Here is a 14,095-nt window from a genome sequence, read left to right as displayed (position 1 = left end):
AGGCTTGCCTGTACAGCACGGCGTTTGCATGGCGTATGAAGAGAGGCTGCGTCGCCCTCGTGGTATGTATCATAGATTTCAGCCCTCGTAAATGGTTGCTACAAGCAGGAACAATGCCGTCCTACCTCACCACGCCATGCTTACAGGAGAATGTGCCATGCTCACAGGAGAATGTGCCATGCTCACGGGAGAATGTGCCATGCTCACAGGAGAAGACGCCAGCCTCCCACATCTTCAAGAATCTCGGCGTGACTTGCGTCCGGCTCTTCTTCTACACAGGAGCTGCGCCAAAGCACGAGCCTCTCGTTCTCGAGGTACACAGAGTTTAGGTACTCTACTTTATGTGCATCAACTAGAATGTCATTCCGCACTTCACCTTTTCACCCCCGCCGCTTACCACTGGACGACTCCCAATATCCATGCTCCCGACTCTACGCATGGGCCGTCCTGTCTCATTACAGCCCGTTTCGTTTACCTCACAAAACGCCAAGCCATGTTTCAACGGCCTGTTAGTGGGTTTCTAAACCACCGCTGCCAAGCCTCCGCCATCGACACTCGACAGCTGCCCACTTTCAAGAATACGGCATTGTAATGAACGTCTGGGCGCATCGCATGCCCATGATGAAGGCGTCTCCGAGAAACAGCCTTCCAGATTATAAGGCGCTGCACCTGCCCACGAGATGCTGACCGTCCACCACGCTCACTACCTCTCTTTCGTTCGTCTTCACATTCGTTGCTTTCAATATGGCTAGAAGACAGGTCCTTTTTCTTCTTCTCGCGCAGTGCGCTGTCCTTGCTTCCGCCGCTCCACATGCGTGCCCCAAGCCTTCTGACGTCCCGACGCCGAGCCCCTGCCTGCCCACTTTGCCATCCGACCCCATCGTCTCGTCCGCTGCAGCCGCTACCCGAATCATCCGCGCCGACGCTGCAGCACCTGCCGAGTACACCGCCAACCCCAGCATCGGCGGCGGCGGCTCGGATTTCGTCGAGTCAGCCCACTTCCGCGTCCTCGGTGCATCCACCTCGACCAAAGCAAACAAATCGCTCCAGCACCTCGAAGCAGCACACGCCTGCTTCGTCGAAACCCTCGGATGGCGCACGTCTGGCCTGTCCTTCAACACGGGCGGCATCGGCAAGGAAGTCGGCCCTTGGTACAAGCTGAACGTCTACTCCAAACAGAGCTCTGACATGCCCGGCGCTGCAGGCGTCCAGGGCACCGACATGGCTGCTGGTCTTGCGTATCTTGACATTGTCGATGAGTATCTCGATGTGCCTGCCGTCGTCGTGCATGAGTACGGGCACTCGATGCATCTGAGCGAGAAGAACTGGATTAGTCAAGTCAACACCGGCGCTTGGTGGGAGCCAATCGCAAACTTCATCGCAGACACGTACGTCTCCACGCCTGTCTGCAACGCAGCGCGTGCCGCCCACGGCCTGGACGGCACCGAGGGCGACAGCATGATCGCGCTGCAGAAAGTAATTGGCGACTCGCACCAAGTGCTCGTCGACGGCACCCCGGGCGGGTCCGCCAACTACTACGAGTCCTGGCCGTTCCTCGCATACCTGACCAACAACCCCGACGGCTACGAGGGGCTGGGCAACGACACGCTGCTGCGCATGATCAGGGAGTACAAACTCGAGTCCAACGAGACGCCGCTGCACACTCTGCAGCGCCTGCTCACCGAGGCCCCGGGCAACGTCACCGTCCAGAGGGCCGTCGGCCGCTACTGGGCGCACATGGCCTTTGTCGACATCGGACACGCAAAGGCCCACGAGGCGTTTGTCGCGCAGCGCGCCGGCCTAAAGTATGAATCCCTCGACGGCGCCGACGGCGCGTACACAGTCAAGGCTGCCAAAGCGCCGAGGTACATGGGCGCCAACATCATCCCGCTCACGCCCACCGGCAACACGGTCAGTGTGGCGATAACCTCTGCAGACGCAGGCTACACGGCGACGCTGGTCGTGTCCAACGCCTCGGGCGTCACGTACACGGATGTCGTTGCTGGCAAGGGGAGCGTCGCTGTCGCTGCTGCTGATGAGGTGGCGCTTGTTGTGGCCAGGACGCCCGAGGTGGTCATGTACGATGCGTTTAAGATTAGCGCTGAGCTGAATGCGGGACTGCAGTATAGTGTGCAGGTGACGGGCGCGACTGCTTGAGATGGATAAGGGCGCGACTGCTTGAGATGAATAAGGGCGCGACTGCTTGAGATGAACAAGGGCGCGACTGCTTGAGATGAACAAGGGCGCGTGGGTGATGGGTGTGATTAATAGAGAATACAACGTTTCAATGATGCTGATGACGCTGAGAATCAGATTCGATTGAACTTGAATGGAAGTTGTAGAGTGACATGTGAACAAGTGGTGGTACATCGCAGGCAGCTGCGCTCATAATTGATAGGCATGAGTCGATCATGATGCTACCATTATTCGAACCCCGAAGAAGAGACATGCGCAGAAACGTCCATGGGGCGATGTGTGGACAGACGAAGACTGCGGGAGCACTTGGCGTGCTGCTCCCCGACCATAGACGCCGCCAGATGCTGGCCTGGGTCTGGTGATGTCATAACGACCCAAAAGTTCAAACCTACAAAGGGCGCCGGACAAGCCTCGACCTCGACCTCGCCCTACAAGCTCCAATCAACTGAACACTCGCCAATCCTCCATCTATACACCCCGAAACCATGTCTGAATCATTGGCCGCATTCCGTACTGGACGCAGCAAGGATCTTGCTCAGCTCGCGGAGGACCACATCAACCACGAGTACGTGCCGCGCACGAGCGTACAAGGCAGAATCTGACAATCAACAGCCTGAGCCAGCAGGATCAAGAGCTTCTCAAGAGCGCGGCTAAGAAGGTTGGAACCCACGCGACCGTTGCCTCCCTGGCTGGTCTTGGCCTTGGTGTTTTCGCCGCCGTCCGCCTGCGCAGAATGCGCCTCGCATACTTCAAGGCCTTCAGGGCGATGGAGAAGCCCGTCGAGCTCAAGTTTGCCGACGGCCGAACCGGTGAGTCGACACGAGAGCACAGCTCGACACGGTGATCTGACGTTGCGCAGAGCCAATCCCTGATATCTCCGCACAGCTTGCCCCCTCGCGATGGGGCGATGCTGCGACCTACTTCTTCTTCTCGGTCGCGGGCCTCTTCCTCGGCGGCGAGCTCGGCTTGCTCACCGGCACGGCATCGGCATCGCGGACCATCACAAGCGACCCTGCGGCCAAGGAGCGCATTGAGAAGGCGTTCAAGAACTACCGCGTTGACGTTCTGAAGCGTGAGATCAAGCAGCTAGAGGGCAAGAGCACGTTTGAGCAGATGTTCTCCAGCTCCTCGTGACTAGCTGAGGTCTCTGGGATGAGGAAGATCATGCACTTTTTGCTCTTTTGGAAACCCCATTGAGCTCGCACCGAGCGCTTCTTGTACATATATCATGATTGAACGAGTAATTCTCTGGCGAAATCTGGCATAATCTTGGGCAGGCGCAGGGAGCACCTACCACTGCAGCCCACCAACGCGCATCCCCACTGGACTTGACTACGTGTTGCGCTAAGGGCCGGTCGGCAGAGCTTGTGCGGCTCTGCAAATCAACGGCTGGATCGATGCGGCTACAGGGCTTAGCTTGCGTATAATTAGGGCTAAGACGTCACCTCAGGAGTCGCGCAGGCCACTTCCGATCACCAAAAGCACTGCCGCGGCGCTCTGACTTCAAAACTTGGTCTCACCTGTGCCTGCCACGTTCTGTCAGGGTCCTCCCACGACTTTGTTCTTCAACACTAACCATTTCTCACGCCTGTGCGACTTTGGGGATTTTCTGCATCAGCGATTTTCTGCATTCTTTGGACTGGACTGCTTGATTTACCGCTATATTTACTCTCGACCCTGCGTCGATCATGAGAGGCACGATACTATCGCTACTATGCCTCGCAGGCCTTGCTGCAGGACAGGATAGCTCAGCATCCACAGCATCGCCATCCGTCATCACCTTGACCGGCAGCTCGAGGCAGCGCTCCGGGGCCGAGTTCGGCGGAACCGTCACCGTGCCGTCAGACTTCGAGGGCAGCACATTCGCGACGTTGACCAGTTCACCATCTGGAAGCACCGCGTCCAGCAATGCGACTGTTTCAGCAACGGACTCGGTCATCAACATCGGTGGTGGAAATAGGACCAGGACACCGACTGGATCTGCTACAGGCTCGGCAGCCCTGCCCCAGAACACCCAAGCTTGCAACAACTACGTTGAGTTCTGCAACCGCAAATACTCCAACATCACAGAAGTTGCCGCCCACAACTCGCCATTCACCAAGGCGCGCAACATAGCCCGTAACCAGGACTACGGCGTGACCCAGCAGTTGAACGATGGCATTCGCATGCTGCAAGGCCAGGCTCACTACGTCAACAACACTCTTTACCTCTGCCACTCATCCTGCGATCTCCTCAATGCCGGCACGCTGGAGGATTATCTGGAGGAGGTTGTAGCATGGGTTGAAGCACACCCCTTCGATGTCGTCACGATCATCTTCGGCAACTACAATTACGCGGACAAGGACGCGAACGGCAACTTCCTCATCACAGCAAAGAACTTTGACGAACCGATCAGGTCTTCTGGCCTGTACCAGTACATCTACCAGCCGCCGAAGACAGCCATGGAGCTTGCGGACTGGCCCACCCTCGGGCAGATGTTGCTGCAGCAGAAGCGTGTTGTCACGTTCATCGACTACAATGCTGACACCGACGCCGTTCCTTATTTGCTGTGGGAATTCTACAGCATGTGGGAGACACCCTTCTCGCCCACCGACATCAACTTCCCCTGTACAATCGGCCGTCCTGACGGCGTCAGCGACGAGAAGGCGCGCGATATGCTGTACATGGCCAACCACAACCTGAACGTCGAGATCGCCATTGCCGGGCTGGAGTTGCTGGTCCCCAACGTCGCTGCGACGAACATCACAAATGGACTCGAGGGCAATGGCAGTCTGGGACTGATGGCTAACCAGTGCACTTGTAAGGCCCCCCTCTTTTGCATCTCATCTTTTGCATCTCATATTTTGCATCGGGAGCCAATTATTGACATGTTACAGCCGACTGGGGCCGCCCACCGAATTTCCTCCTCGTCGACTTCTACAACCAGGGCCCTGTCAACGGCTCCGTCTTCGAAGTCGCTGCGCGCGCGAACAATGTCACGTACACTCGCGAGTGCTGCGGTAAGGCCACATCCCTCGCGACTGCGCTTCTGACACCGTCTGCGACATACTTTGCGCTCGTTGTCGCGGCTGTTGGTATGTTAATGATGTAAGGCTGGTGAGCAGCGGATTTGGGAAAGCGCGTGAGATGTAAAATTTGGGTATTGAGCATTATTCGGCGTTGAGCGTGCATCAGACTAGACTCGCATTGCATCACTTTCTAGATCGTATGGATACTGTTCCTGTCAGGCGCGGCTGACCACTCTCGTTGCGCAATCCGCAGTCCGCCTTCTTTACCTCGCCTTCTTCATTCGTCAGCGCTCAAGGTAACGAACACCAGCTCGCTGATCACACTTACACTCGCGGTCGCCAGTTAGTCTGCTCAACGACCGCGCCGCAAGCGTATTTCCGCCCCCTCAACTCACATCACCCTCTTGGGCACCAGCCGTCCAGAATCTTTTTCTCGGGAGCGCCAGCCACCACCGACTCATTTACCGCCCGCTAGATGATGTCATCGACGGAATCAGACGCATTCGCATCCCCCCCAGCGGACTGTAAATCCAGCAGTCACCAGATGCACTCTAGTAGGTATACATGACTACCGCACACCTCGCAATTGTTTGTCTTGGCTTGGCCGTTTGGACTGCATGGCTATAAGGCTGTTGGGCGTCTGCAAAGCTGCGCGATGGATCTGTCGCGGGGAAGCGAGGTCTTGATCCGAAATTTAACGAGACTGGACGGCTGCGACGAACGTGGACTAACATTGATTAGCAACGGCACGAGCTGGAAACGAGTCTTGGCTCGAGATAGGAGAGAGACTCTATCTGGATCGTTGGGCTAGGTAGGTACCCAGGTACTTATTCGATACCCCATGTCTTAGTGTTGGAATCGCGTACCGTGTGCGTCAGCATTGGACAAGCCTTCTGCCCGGACAAATGTCCAATCACCGTCCGCATCTCGGGTTGCGGCACGTCCTCTCTCCTGCTTGATTTTCACCTGGCGTTTCAGCTTAATTGTAGATTGATGTTTGTCCTCCCCGGCCAGATTGAAGGGTCGGAGGATCTGCGACAAGGGTCGGTGTAAACCCACGCAAGGCGACTCGTACGAGCCGCCGCGGCACGCTTGATATCTTAGCACAGTATTGACACAAGAGGGCGATGCCTCAGTGTTTGTTCTCTTCAGGTGTGTTTCAGGGGGCTTGTTACCATTCAGAGTACATGGCGATTGCCCGTTACTGCGGTGAGCGCTACAAGCCACGGGAGTCTGATGGCTGGATGGAGTCAGTGCATGGAAGGAGACAATGTGGCGCGGATTGTGCGAAACAAATAAAGTGGTATATGTAAGAAGCCTAGTGTATGTACAAAGAATAAAGATATCTATAGCACCGCCATAGCGGTTCGGATCCGTGATCCTCCTAGCCACCATCCAAAGCGGACGAATAGCTTACAAGCGTCCGTAACCAGCGGAGTTGATGACGTTCTTGGCAACAGTGGCGGTGGATGCGGAAGCAATGTTCTTGCCAGAAAAGCTGGAGAAGAAGCTGGTGTCAGTTCCAGCAAGAGTACCAGAGGTTCCGTAGGCGTTCGCCTCGCAGTTGTGGCCGAGGTAAGACTTGCAGGCAGCGAGGTTGCTGGCGGAAGCGAAGACCTTGCCGGGGAGGCCGGACTGAGCAGGCGCATCAACGTTCTGGAAGACGTTACCCTCGGCAAGAATCTTGGAGCCAGAGTCAGCCTCGAAAGCGTGGGCAATGGCGTAGAAGTAGTTGTTGACGGCGTGGAGGATGGTGTTGCCAGCAACCTTGGGGGAGCGGCCGGAAGTGTGGTGAACGTAGTTGTTCTTGAAGGTGACCATGTCGGAGGAACCGGTGAAGTACAGAGCCCAGTAGTGGCGACCGTCGCAGGTAGCGGACCAGGCGGAAGCACCGTTGATCTCGTTGTTGGAGATGGTGACACGGTTGGAGGCAGAATTGCCGAGGACGATGTGCTGGCGAGCGATCAGGTCGGTGGTGACGTGGTCGATCCAGACAAGGTCGGCACCGTTGATTGTGATAGCATCACCACCCCAGACGTACTTAGGGTTGATCTCGGTGAAGCGGACGTTCTGGATGATGATGTTCTTAGCACCAGAAACGATACGGACACCCTTGCCCTTGATGACACCCTTTGAGCCCTGGCCGATCAGGGACTTGTTGGAGCCAACGGTCATACCAAGGACACCAGCCTTGTCGTACTTGATGCTAGAGACCTTGGGGGCGTTAGGCTGGTAGTTGTCGCACCAGCCATCCTTGTTGATAGCCTGCTGGCAGGTGGAGCCGGTGCCCCATGGAGCGCAACCAGCAGAGGTGGTGGTACCCTCAGTTCCGGTGAAATCGAAAGTCTTGGTCAGGACGATGACACGGGGGGAGGAGTCGGAAAGGTAGCTGATGAGCTGGGCGGTGGTAGAAGGGTAGACGGGCGTAGCAGAGCCGCCACCAGTGACGCCCTTGGCGAAACCCTCAGCGGCTCCCTTGACGGCATCAGCACCGTAGGCTGAGCCAGCAATCGCCGCAACCGCGGCGAAGATGGAAAACTTCATCGTTGTAGTGGGAGAAGGCGAAGAAATGAATGGACAGCAAACACAGTTTGCTTTGAACGAAAGACTGAAGTTGGAAGGGTAAATGAATGTCAAGATGAGGCTTGAAATCCAGAAGAACGGCGAGGCATCCTACTTTTATACTCCGGGATCCTTTGGCTTGAAGTTGAGCGCACAAGCCAGTCCCACTGGCGGACAATTATTCCATGAGCAGATACCCAGGTCACTCATCACCCGAAACTCAGGAGACGGCATGGTAATCAGACCTGCATCCACAAGTAATGACCCCGATAGGGGCGTCTTCCGTTGTGTCCAGGTTATTGCCAGGGTGTTTGGTGGGTTGCGCCACATGGCGGCTGCCACCCAGGAGAAAGTGTCGGTCTGGATGTTGATCTAATCGGGGTACGTTTACACTGCGAGTAGAATAGCCTCGGATGATTCGAGCGCGTTGGGATGGTATTGGTGAGACCCATCTTAGCATGTTTCAGTAACTCGTGGGATCTCGGGTAAAGCATGTTGCGCAAGGCTGCCACCGAGACCCTCTGCCGCTTTCATTTACGGTCGACCACGCCTAGTCGAGATTAGCATGCCGTGCGTCGCAAGAGCTTATGGTAATTACGGTTTTATGGATTCACACCCAGCACGCCTTGCTTCACTTCAAGTGTGACGAGAGGCGAAGTGTGTGTTGTGCATGATGTGATGCCCTGCCGAGGTGTGTTGGATTCCGAAAGCTCTTCACTGAAGGACGTTCTCAGATCTCTACCGCAGGTAAACGTGCGTACAATCCTAGAAATTCCTCAAATCTCTGGTATCCAGAAATTTGATATTCAACACTAAGAGTGCCGTTGGAAGGCTTGTAATGAAAAGTCGAGTGGGTCTCATCGGCATCAGGTTGACTCGGCAGTAGCTTGTGTAAGCCTAGCAGTTACTTATACGGGCTTGCCTGGATTTAAGGTTAAGATTGGCCGTCGGGCGAAGTCTTCATTAGTCGACAACTCCGGCTGAACTTGCCCGACATTATACCACGTGGAAACGATACCCGGTCAGCATCTGGGTATTTCGTGACGTTGTTTAAAATGAGCCGAAAGTCTAGGAGAACAAGGCAGGTGGGAGAACGTCGGAAGACGTCTATGACCATCTGTCACCCGAATGCGGCTAGCGCGACAGCGACACCGAGAGGTACACAGCTCCTTCCATCATGCTCTTTCAACGCGAAGCCACGGCAGGAGGCTGGTATTGCCTTCGATCTACGACCTACACACCGTTGTAAACAAGCAAGTCAGCTCTCCCCTCGGACCACGCCGCTCGACTGCATAAAAGAATCCAACGATGGCCGGCTTCCTTGCAGTATCCCAGAGATATTTGCAAATATCCACAGGTACAACACACAGGCTATTTAGCGTTTGTGAGTCTTGACGGCAGCCACCGCGATCTGCTTTCTATTCGTTGTATGCGAAAATACCCGCAAGCAACTCAAGTCTAGACATCACTGTAGCAACTGCTCCAAGGCATTTAACATCCTCAACTGCATCTATCGTGTCCTCGCCAGCCTTGGAAGGTCGTCATCCGTCAACTTGCCACATTAAGCCGACAGCGTCATGTGTCAGATTACTCGTGTTCCTAACAGATAGCAACTGCTAGTTACAGTGTAGTATATACAGTAGTACTGTTCGCGTGCATCTCGCGCTGTAGCTGAGGCATTTAGGGGCCTTACTTGCGGATAGTTTGTAGGGGTTTTATTATACAATTGTGTCTTACTGCAAGGTGTTGTTGAGGCGTTAAACAGGTGTAGATGTGTAACGTTATTTGCTTAGTATTTACTGCGTTATTAACCACAACACTGTGAATATTAGTGACAGCTACCTTACGTATCACGCAATAGAACGCGTTGCGCATTAACGCCACAAATATAGACAGTAGTAAGGCTTAAGACTGATTAATGCAAGCGTAGTATTAAATTTGTGTTGGCACGGCATTATGTGTTATAACAGATTACTACACAAAACAAGCTCGGTGTCATGTGGCAGATTAATAGGTTTTATCTGGATGATACGCCATGGCTGGTCCTCGCAACTTGGCTGCCCTCGCAGACAGTATGCCCTTAGCCATCGTCGCACGAGCTACGGTCTATTGAACGATCATCCAGCTGTCCCATCCGTGTCTCGGACAACTCAGCAACGTGTCCGCACCGCCTCAGAGCATTGCCCTCCTTTCCCACCTCTATCGGGTTCTGACAGAGCATACGAGGAGTCGGAATCGCAGCCCCTGAATAAGAACGGCTTTACTGGTCGCAGTGGCTTCAAAGACTTCAGGGAATCTCCCAACCCGAGAATTGGAAGCACGAAAATACTCAGGATGCAAAGGATCTGCTGGATGTGTATCGACATGTAGTTACCAAGCATGATGATGCGCATCGATATAGCCCGTACTACGATGAGGACGCTGATTCAACCTGAGCATCACTACTGTGACATCAACGATCGACACGATGTTCACCTGGGGGATGTAGATGAAGAGGAAAGGGAAAGTCCGTTAAGGGTTAGTGTCCAAGGTCAAACTCGCCGAATCCGAGGACAACAGTATACGAGCACGCCGTACTTGTACTGTATGTTTCCAGTCTGTCATGGTATTTGAAACCCGTCCATATGAGGGACGTATGCCCCTCACAAGGAGAACGTACGGTAAGTGTGTGTAAAGGAACCATAAGATGGCATTCAGAGTGACCGGTAGTAATAAACTCTGGAGCAAGGTACATTTCAGTATCTAGGTAGCTCGATATAACATAGATTATAGGAACAAATAGTGCGAATGGTGCGAATAGCCTGCAGTGTCCAACCTCACCATGCCATATTTCGCATGTTCCACTCAATTATAAATTGCGAATAACATGAAATGCTCTGCAGCTGAAATTCGATGTGGTCGCTGGAAGGTCATGCATAGATGCACGTATGCACAGAATCGAATACGGTTAGTATAGTGTGCCACGTAGGCAGGCTGCATACGTCTCTGCTCCTCCTCTCACCAACATTCGACGTGCCACAAATGATAAGACTATCAGATGAAGGCGAGTTAGAGATTTCGCATCACTCAACGTTTCGGCGATTGCTACGCACTTTCTCAGCACCAAGTACCGCGAGGCTGAGACCGGTCTCGCCATGGACATGGACCATCGACAGCACTCACGATACGCAACTCGCATCGAGGAAGATCGACCTCGCAGAACAAGACACTCAAAAAAAAAGACCGAAGAGCTGGCTTCAGATGACTACCGCTACTCAAGGTACATCGAGACCGATCAAGTCCAACCCAAACGCAGACGCTGGGCCGCAGGGTACATAGATCGACCCTCTTGTGCTTCTCACGCGTACATATGCACTCGACATCGGTCACCAGATCTGGATTATCCCTCGGATATGGAATACATCACTCAGCCCAAAAACATGGATGACGGCTGCATCGAAGCACACGAGCAGCGCAACATGTATACCCCTGAGCACACCACCGAAATGTCCAAGGTTCAAACTTCGAGATATCGCAGTCCACCCCGGCACGTGAACTCGCAAGACGATCATAGGCATACCGAAAGGCGCGAGTCTTACTACGCGTCTGACATCGAGGACTTGGACCATAAGCGTCCTCGTAAGCAAGCTACGACAACCAAAGCATTTGACTCTGGCACTGAAGAAGGAAGCGATATCGTCATTGTTGATCGGCGGGATGCGGGCTCAGACATTGCAAGCATTAGCAGCAGACACAGCTCAGATTCGCGATCAGGCCGGCACTCCATCAAATCGTTCGGCGATAGGAAGAGGACGAACAGAGACAGTGACAGCGATGACGAAGGGGGCTACATCTCGCTCGATGACTATATCACTGGTCGGAGCGACTGCGCCTCGAAACGTTCGTTAACAGAGGACGAAGGAGAGGGTAGTGATGCAGTAAATAGCGACGTGGAGGTAGAAAATAGTGTCAGCTCGGGAAGTGATGCCGATCAAGGGAGTGATATCGCTGCTTTGTCGGACGATGAAAGTTTCGATGACGACGAGGACTGCATTGACGATGGGAACTATCATCACGCTCTGAAAAGACAGTGACGCATGCGAAGGAGACATATGTGTGGGTGTTGGCTGTTTTGCAGGCATGCCCCACGGTGAAGAACCCGGGTCAAGCGACAGGTGTAAAGACGGTTCAAGATTCTGCAGCCTGCTTCAACAATAAAACAATACTCAAATACTCAACCTGTCGGTATTGGCAATCCAATACACTTTCCAACCATGTCGCACAGACAGCGTGACTGCTGGTCTAGCCAGGGCCGTCACCAACAACCTCGTCTACTCCCCTCAGGCCACCACGACAGCAGGCTCAGGCGCGATAGGATTCAGACAGCGACCTTTTAAAGGAGACTCGCGGTGGTGGTGATCGCATCTCAGTAAATCCTCACTACGACTCGGATCCCGAGCATGGCCGCAGTCAGACTCAGGTGTCTAGTGGCCACGACTCAGAATTGTCTGCAGTAGCGTGATGACCCGTTTCGGGACCGCTGAGCCGGAGATGCCCACGATGGGAATGGTTGGGGTGAGTTTGCACCCACATTGAACACAGGAAGCAAGTGTCGAGCGCGAGGAAGTCAGTGGTGATGACGCAAACTCACTGGCCTCTGCCAGTAATGGAGAATACTTCTGCGATGACGGAGATGGGTTCGTCAAGGATGACGACTGTTGAGGTAGGCGCGTACCGGAGGTGGGGCCTGCTTGGATAAGAGATCGAAGTTGGAAGGTGTGTGATCTTGAACGACAATACAAGGCTGAGAAGTGCGGGTGGCTGCACGTTTAAAGTGTCTCTTGTAACGCTCAATAGTGCGCTCGATAGCTCTTACATGTTATACACAGGTCTATACAATATCAGCCCTGCCCAATGCATACTTCGATGCTACTGACGCTGCCGGAACGCCCGTGACTGGCAGTTGTATGGTACGATATCTCCTCGAGTCCAAATCATCCCCCTCTTACGCTGTTGCTGTAGCGACCTCGGCAGGCTCAGCAACTTGAACGATCGGTGCCAGCTCAGCATTTCTCATGGGACCCTTCGGCCAGGCCTTGCCCAGCGCATCCTGCACCTTCAAAATCTGGTTCTTGGGTCCAGGAACGCAGCCAGTCACCACAATCAACCCATTCGCCTCGTCAACCTGCAGGACCTTCAGATTCTTGACTGTGACGCTCTCATTCCCCATGTTCCCAGCCATGCGCTTGCCAGGCAGCACGCGCGAACCCGATCCTTGCGATCCTCCGGCAGAACCCATAGCGCGGTGGGTGAGCGAGTTACCGTGGGATGCGGGTTGACCGCTGAAGCCGTGGCGTTTCATACCCTGCATAACCTGTCAGCATCTCTCTTCCAGAACGCGGTCTTTGTGATTTCCATGATCGAAAGATTCTCCCGGGGTGACTTACACCAGCGAACCCCATACCCCTCGAAATACCCTTCACATCAACCCACTGCCCTGGCGCGAACCAGTTCGCGCCCACACTCTCACCCACACTCAGCCCCAATCCACTACCATCCTTGACTTTGAACTCTGCCAGGTGCCTCTTCGGGCTCACACCCGCCTGCGCGAAGTGCCCTAAAAGCGGCCGGGTGACGTTCCTAGGCTCCTTCTGCCCCGCGCCAATCTGCACAGCCCAATATCCGTGGATATCTCTCGTCTTATGTGCAACGACTTCGTTGCGGTCAACCTGCAGAACGGTGCAAGGTGTGCGTTTTCCCGTCTCTGGGTCGTAAAGGGCGGTCATGCCGCGCTTAAGAGCTAAGAGGCCAGTGCGCAAGGGTGTGGAATGCGCTTTCCGTTCTAACGCTGCTGTCGTTGTGGAGTTGAGGGCAGGTGCATTGTGGCGGTGTGCAAACCGGTCGCGCTTGGGGCCGAATGTGGATTTGATGCCGCGAGTGCTGGCGTAGGAGAGCGCTGGTGTGGCGGCAGTGTGTTGTGCGAGAGGGTTGAGCGAGCGTGTTGCTGATGGAAGGAGGGGCAGTGAGCCCCAATTGAGGGGTGCCCGTGGTGGCATTGTGTGTCGTGGAGCGCTTGGTGATGGGCGGAGTTGCTGGCGGTGTTCGAGGTCTGGGATAATTTTGACGCTAAGGGTGAGTGCACGTGACAACGCGCTCCTTCCTGTTGTATGTTACCGATAGTGCTGTCTACACACATTGAAGGAAATGCGGGCCAGACGATGATTTTGAGGCAAGCTATGTGAGCCCAGACTGGTGTGGTAAAGATATCAAATCTTCCAGATTTCCGCCCATATGACCGCTACTGAATCTGCTACCTACAACACGTTCGACTGCCCTCGCCCTGCACATCT

At 54.4% G+C, this 14,095-nt stretch overlaps 6 protein-coding genes across 6 annotated transcripts; 4 read left to right on the top strand and 2 right to left on the bottom strand.

The window, feature by feature from the left end:
• Positions 1-918: 918 nt before the first annotated feature.
• M421DRAFT_37168 (uncharacterized protein) lies at positions 919-2,145 on the top strand (the record flags this gene model as incomplete). Its single annotated transcript, XM_033589757.1, has 1 exon — positions 919-2,145. A coding segment is annotated over one exon (1,227 nt), but the record flags the coding sequence as incomplete, so codon positions are not given.
• Positions 2,146-2,681: 536 nt separating this feature from the next.
• On the top strand, positions 2,682-3,330 carry M421DRAFT_62587 (uncharacterized protein; the record flags this gene model as incomplete). The annotated part of the gene is made up of 3 exons (XM_033595983.1): positions 2,682-2,780; positions 2,819-3,005; positions 3,056-3,330. The coding sequence occupies 3 exons, from the start codon at positions 2,682-2,684 to the stop codon at positions 3,328-3,330; spliced, it is 561 nt and encodes a 186-aa protein (XP_033449017.1).
• A 554-nt stretch (positions 3,331-3,884) lies between these two features.
• Positions 3,885-5,287, top strand: M421DRAFT_62203 (PLC-like phosphodiesterase; the record flags this gene model as incomplete). Its single annotated transcript, XM_033595947.1, has 2 exons — positions 3,885-4,995; positions 5,073-5,287. 2 exons carry the CDS (start codon positions 3,885-3,887, stop codon positions 5,285-5,287), a joined length of 1,326 nt encoding a protein of 441 aa, XP_033449016.1.
• A 1,195-nt stretch (positions 5,288-6,482) lies between these two features.
• On the bottom strand, positions 6,483-7,856 carry M421DRAFT_420664 (polysaccharide lyase family 1 protein). The gene has a single exon (XM_033592561.1). The coding sequence runs from the start codon at positions 7,746-7,748 to the stop codon at positions 6,618-6,620; it is 1,131 nt and encodes a 376-aa protein (XP_033449015.1). The 5' UTR covers positions 7,749-7,856; the 3' UTR covers positions 6,483-6,617.
• Positions 7,857-10,785: 2,929 nt separating this feature from the next.
• On the top strand, positions 10,786-12,035 carry M421DRAFT_420662 (uncharacterized protein). The gene has a single exon (XM_033592560.1). It carries the CDS (start codon positions 10,901-10,903, stop codon positions 11,837-11,839), a length of 939 nt encoding a protein of 312 aa, XP_033449014.1. The 5' UTR covers positions 10,786-10,900; the 3' UTR covers positions 11,840-12,035.
• Positions 12,036-12,525: 490 nt separating this feature from the next.
• M421DRAFT_420660 (50S ribosomal protein L3) lies at positions 12,526-13,821 on the bottom strand. Its single transcript, XM_033592559.1, has 2 exons — positions 13,193-13,821; positions 12,526-13,110 (listed from the first exon to the last, which is right to left on the bottom strand). The coding sequence occupies exons 1-2, from the start codon at positions 13,799-13,801 to the stop codon at positions 12,751-12,753; spliced, it is 969 nt and encodes a 322-aa protein (XP_033449013.1). The 5' UTR covers positions 13,802-13,821; the 3' UTR covers positions 12,526-12,750.
• Positions 13,822-14,095: the final 274 nt, after the last annotated feature.

This window comes from Didymella exigua, assembly GCF_010094145.1.
Source record: "Didymella exigua CBS 183.55 unplaced genomic scaffold M421scaffold_13, whole genome shotgun sequence".
Taxonomy (NCBI): domain Eukaryota; kingdom Fungi; phylum Ascomycota; class Dothideomycetes; order Pleosporales; family Didymellaceae; genus Didymella; species Didymella exigua.
Note: the sequence above shows the minus strand (reverse complement) of the source record. Positions and strands in the feature narration are given on the sequence as shown.

Bases quoted from the DNA above. Each gene is read 5' to 3' on its own strand.
- M421DRAFT_420662 (XM_033592560.1), top strand. From the start codon at position 10,901: ATGGACATGGACCATCGACAGCACTCACGATACGCAACTCGCATCGAG.
- M421DRAFT_420660 (XM_033592559.1), bottom strand. From the start codon at position 13,801: ATGCCACCACGGGCACCCCTCAATTGGGGCTCACTGCCCCTCCTTCCA. The intron at 13,111-13,192 runs GTAAGTCACCCC...CAGGTTATGCAG, and splicing joins GGGGTATGGGGTTCGCTGGT to GGTATGAAACGCCACGGCTT.
- M421DRAFT_420664 (XM_033592561.1), bottom strand. From the start codon at position 7,748: ATGAAGTTTTCCATCTTCGCCGCGGTTGCGGCGATTGCTGGCTCAGCC.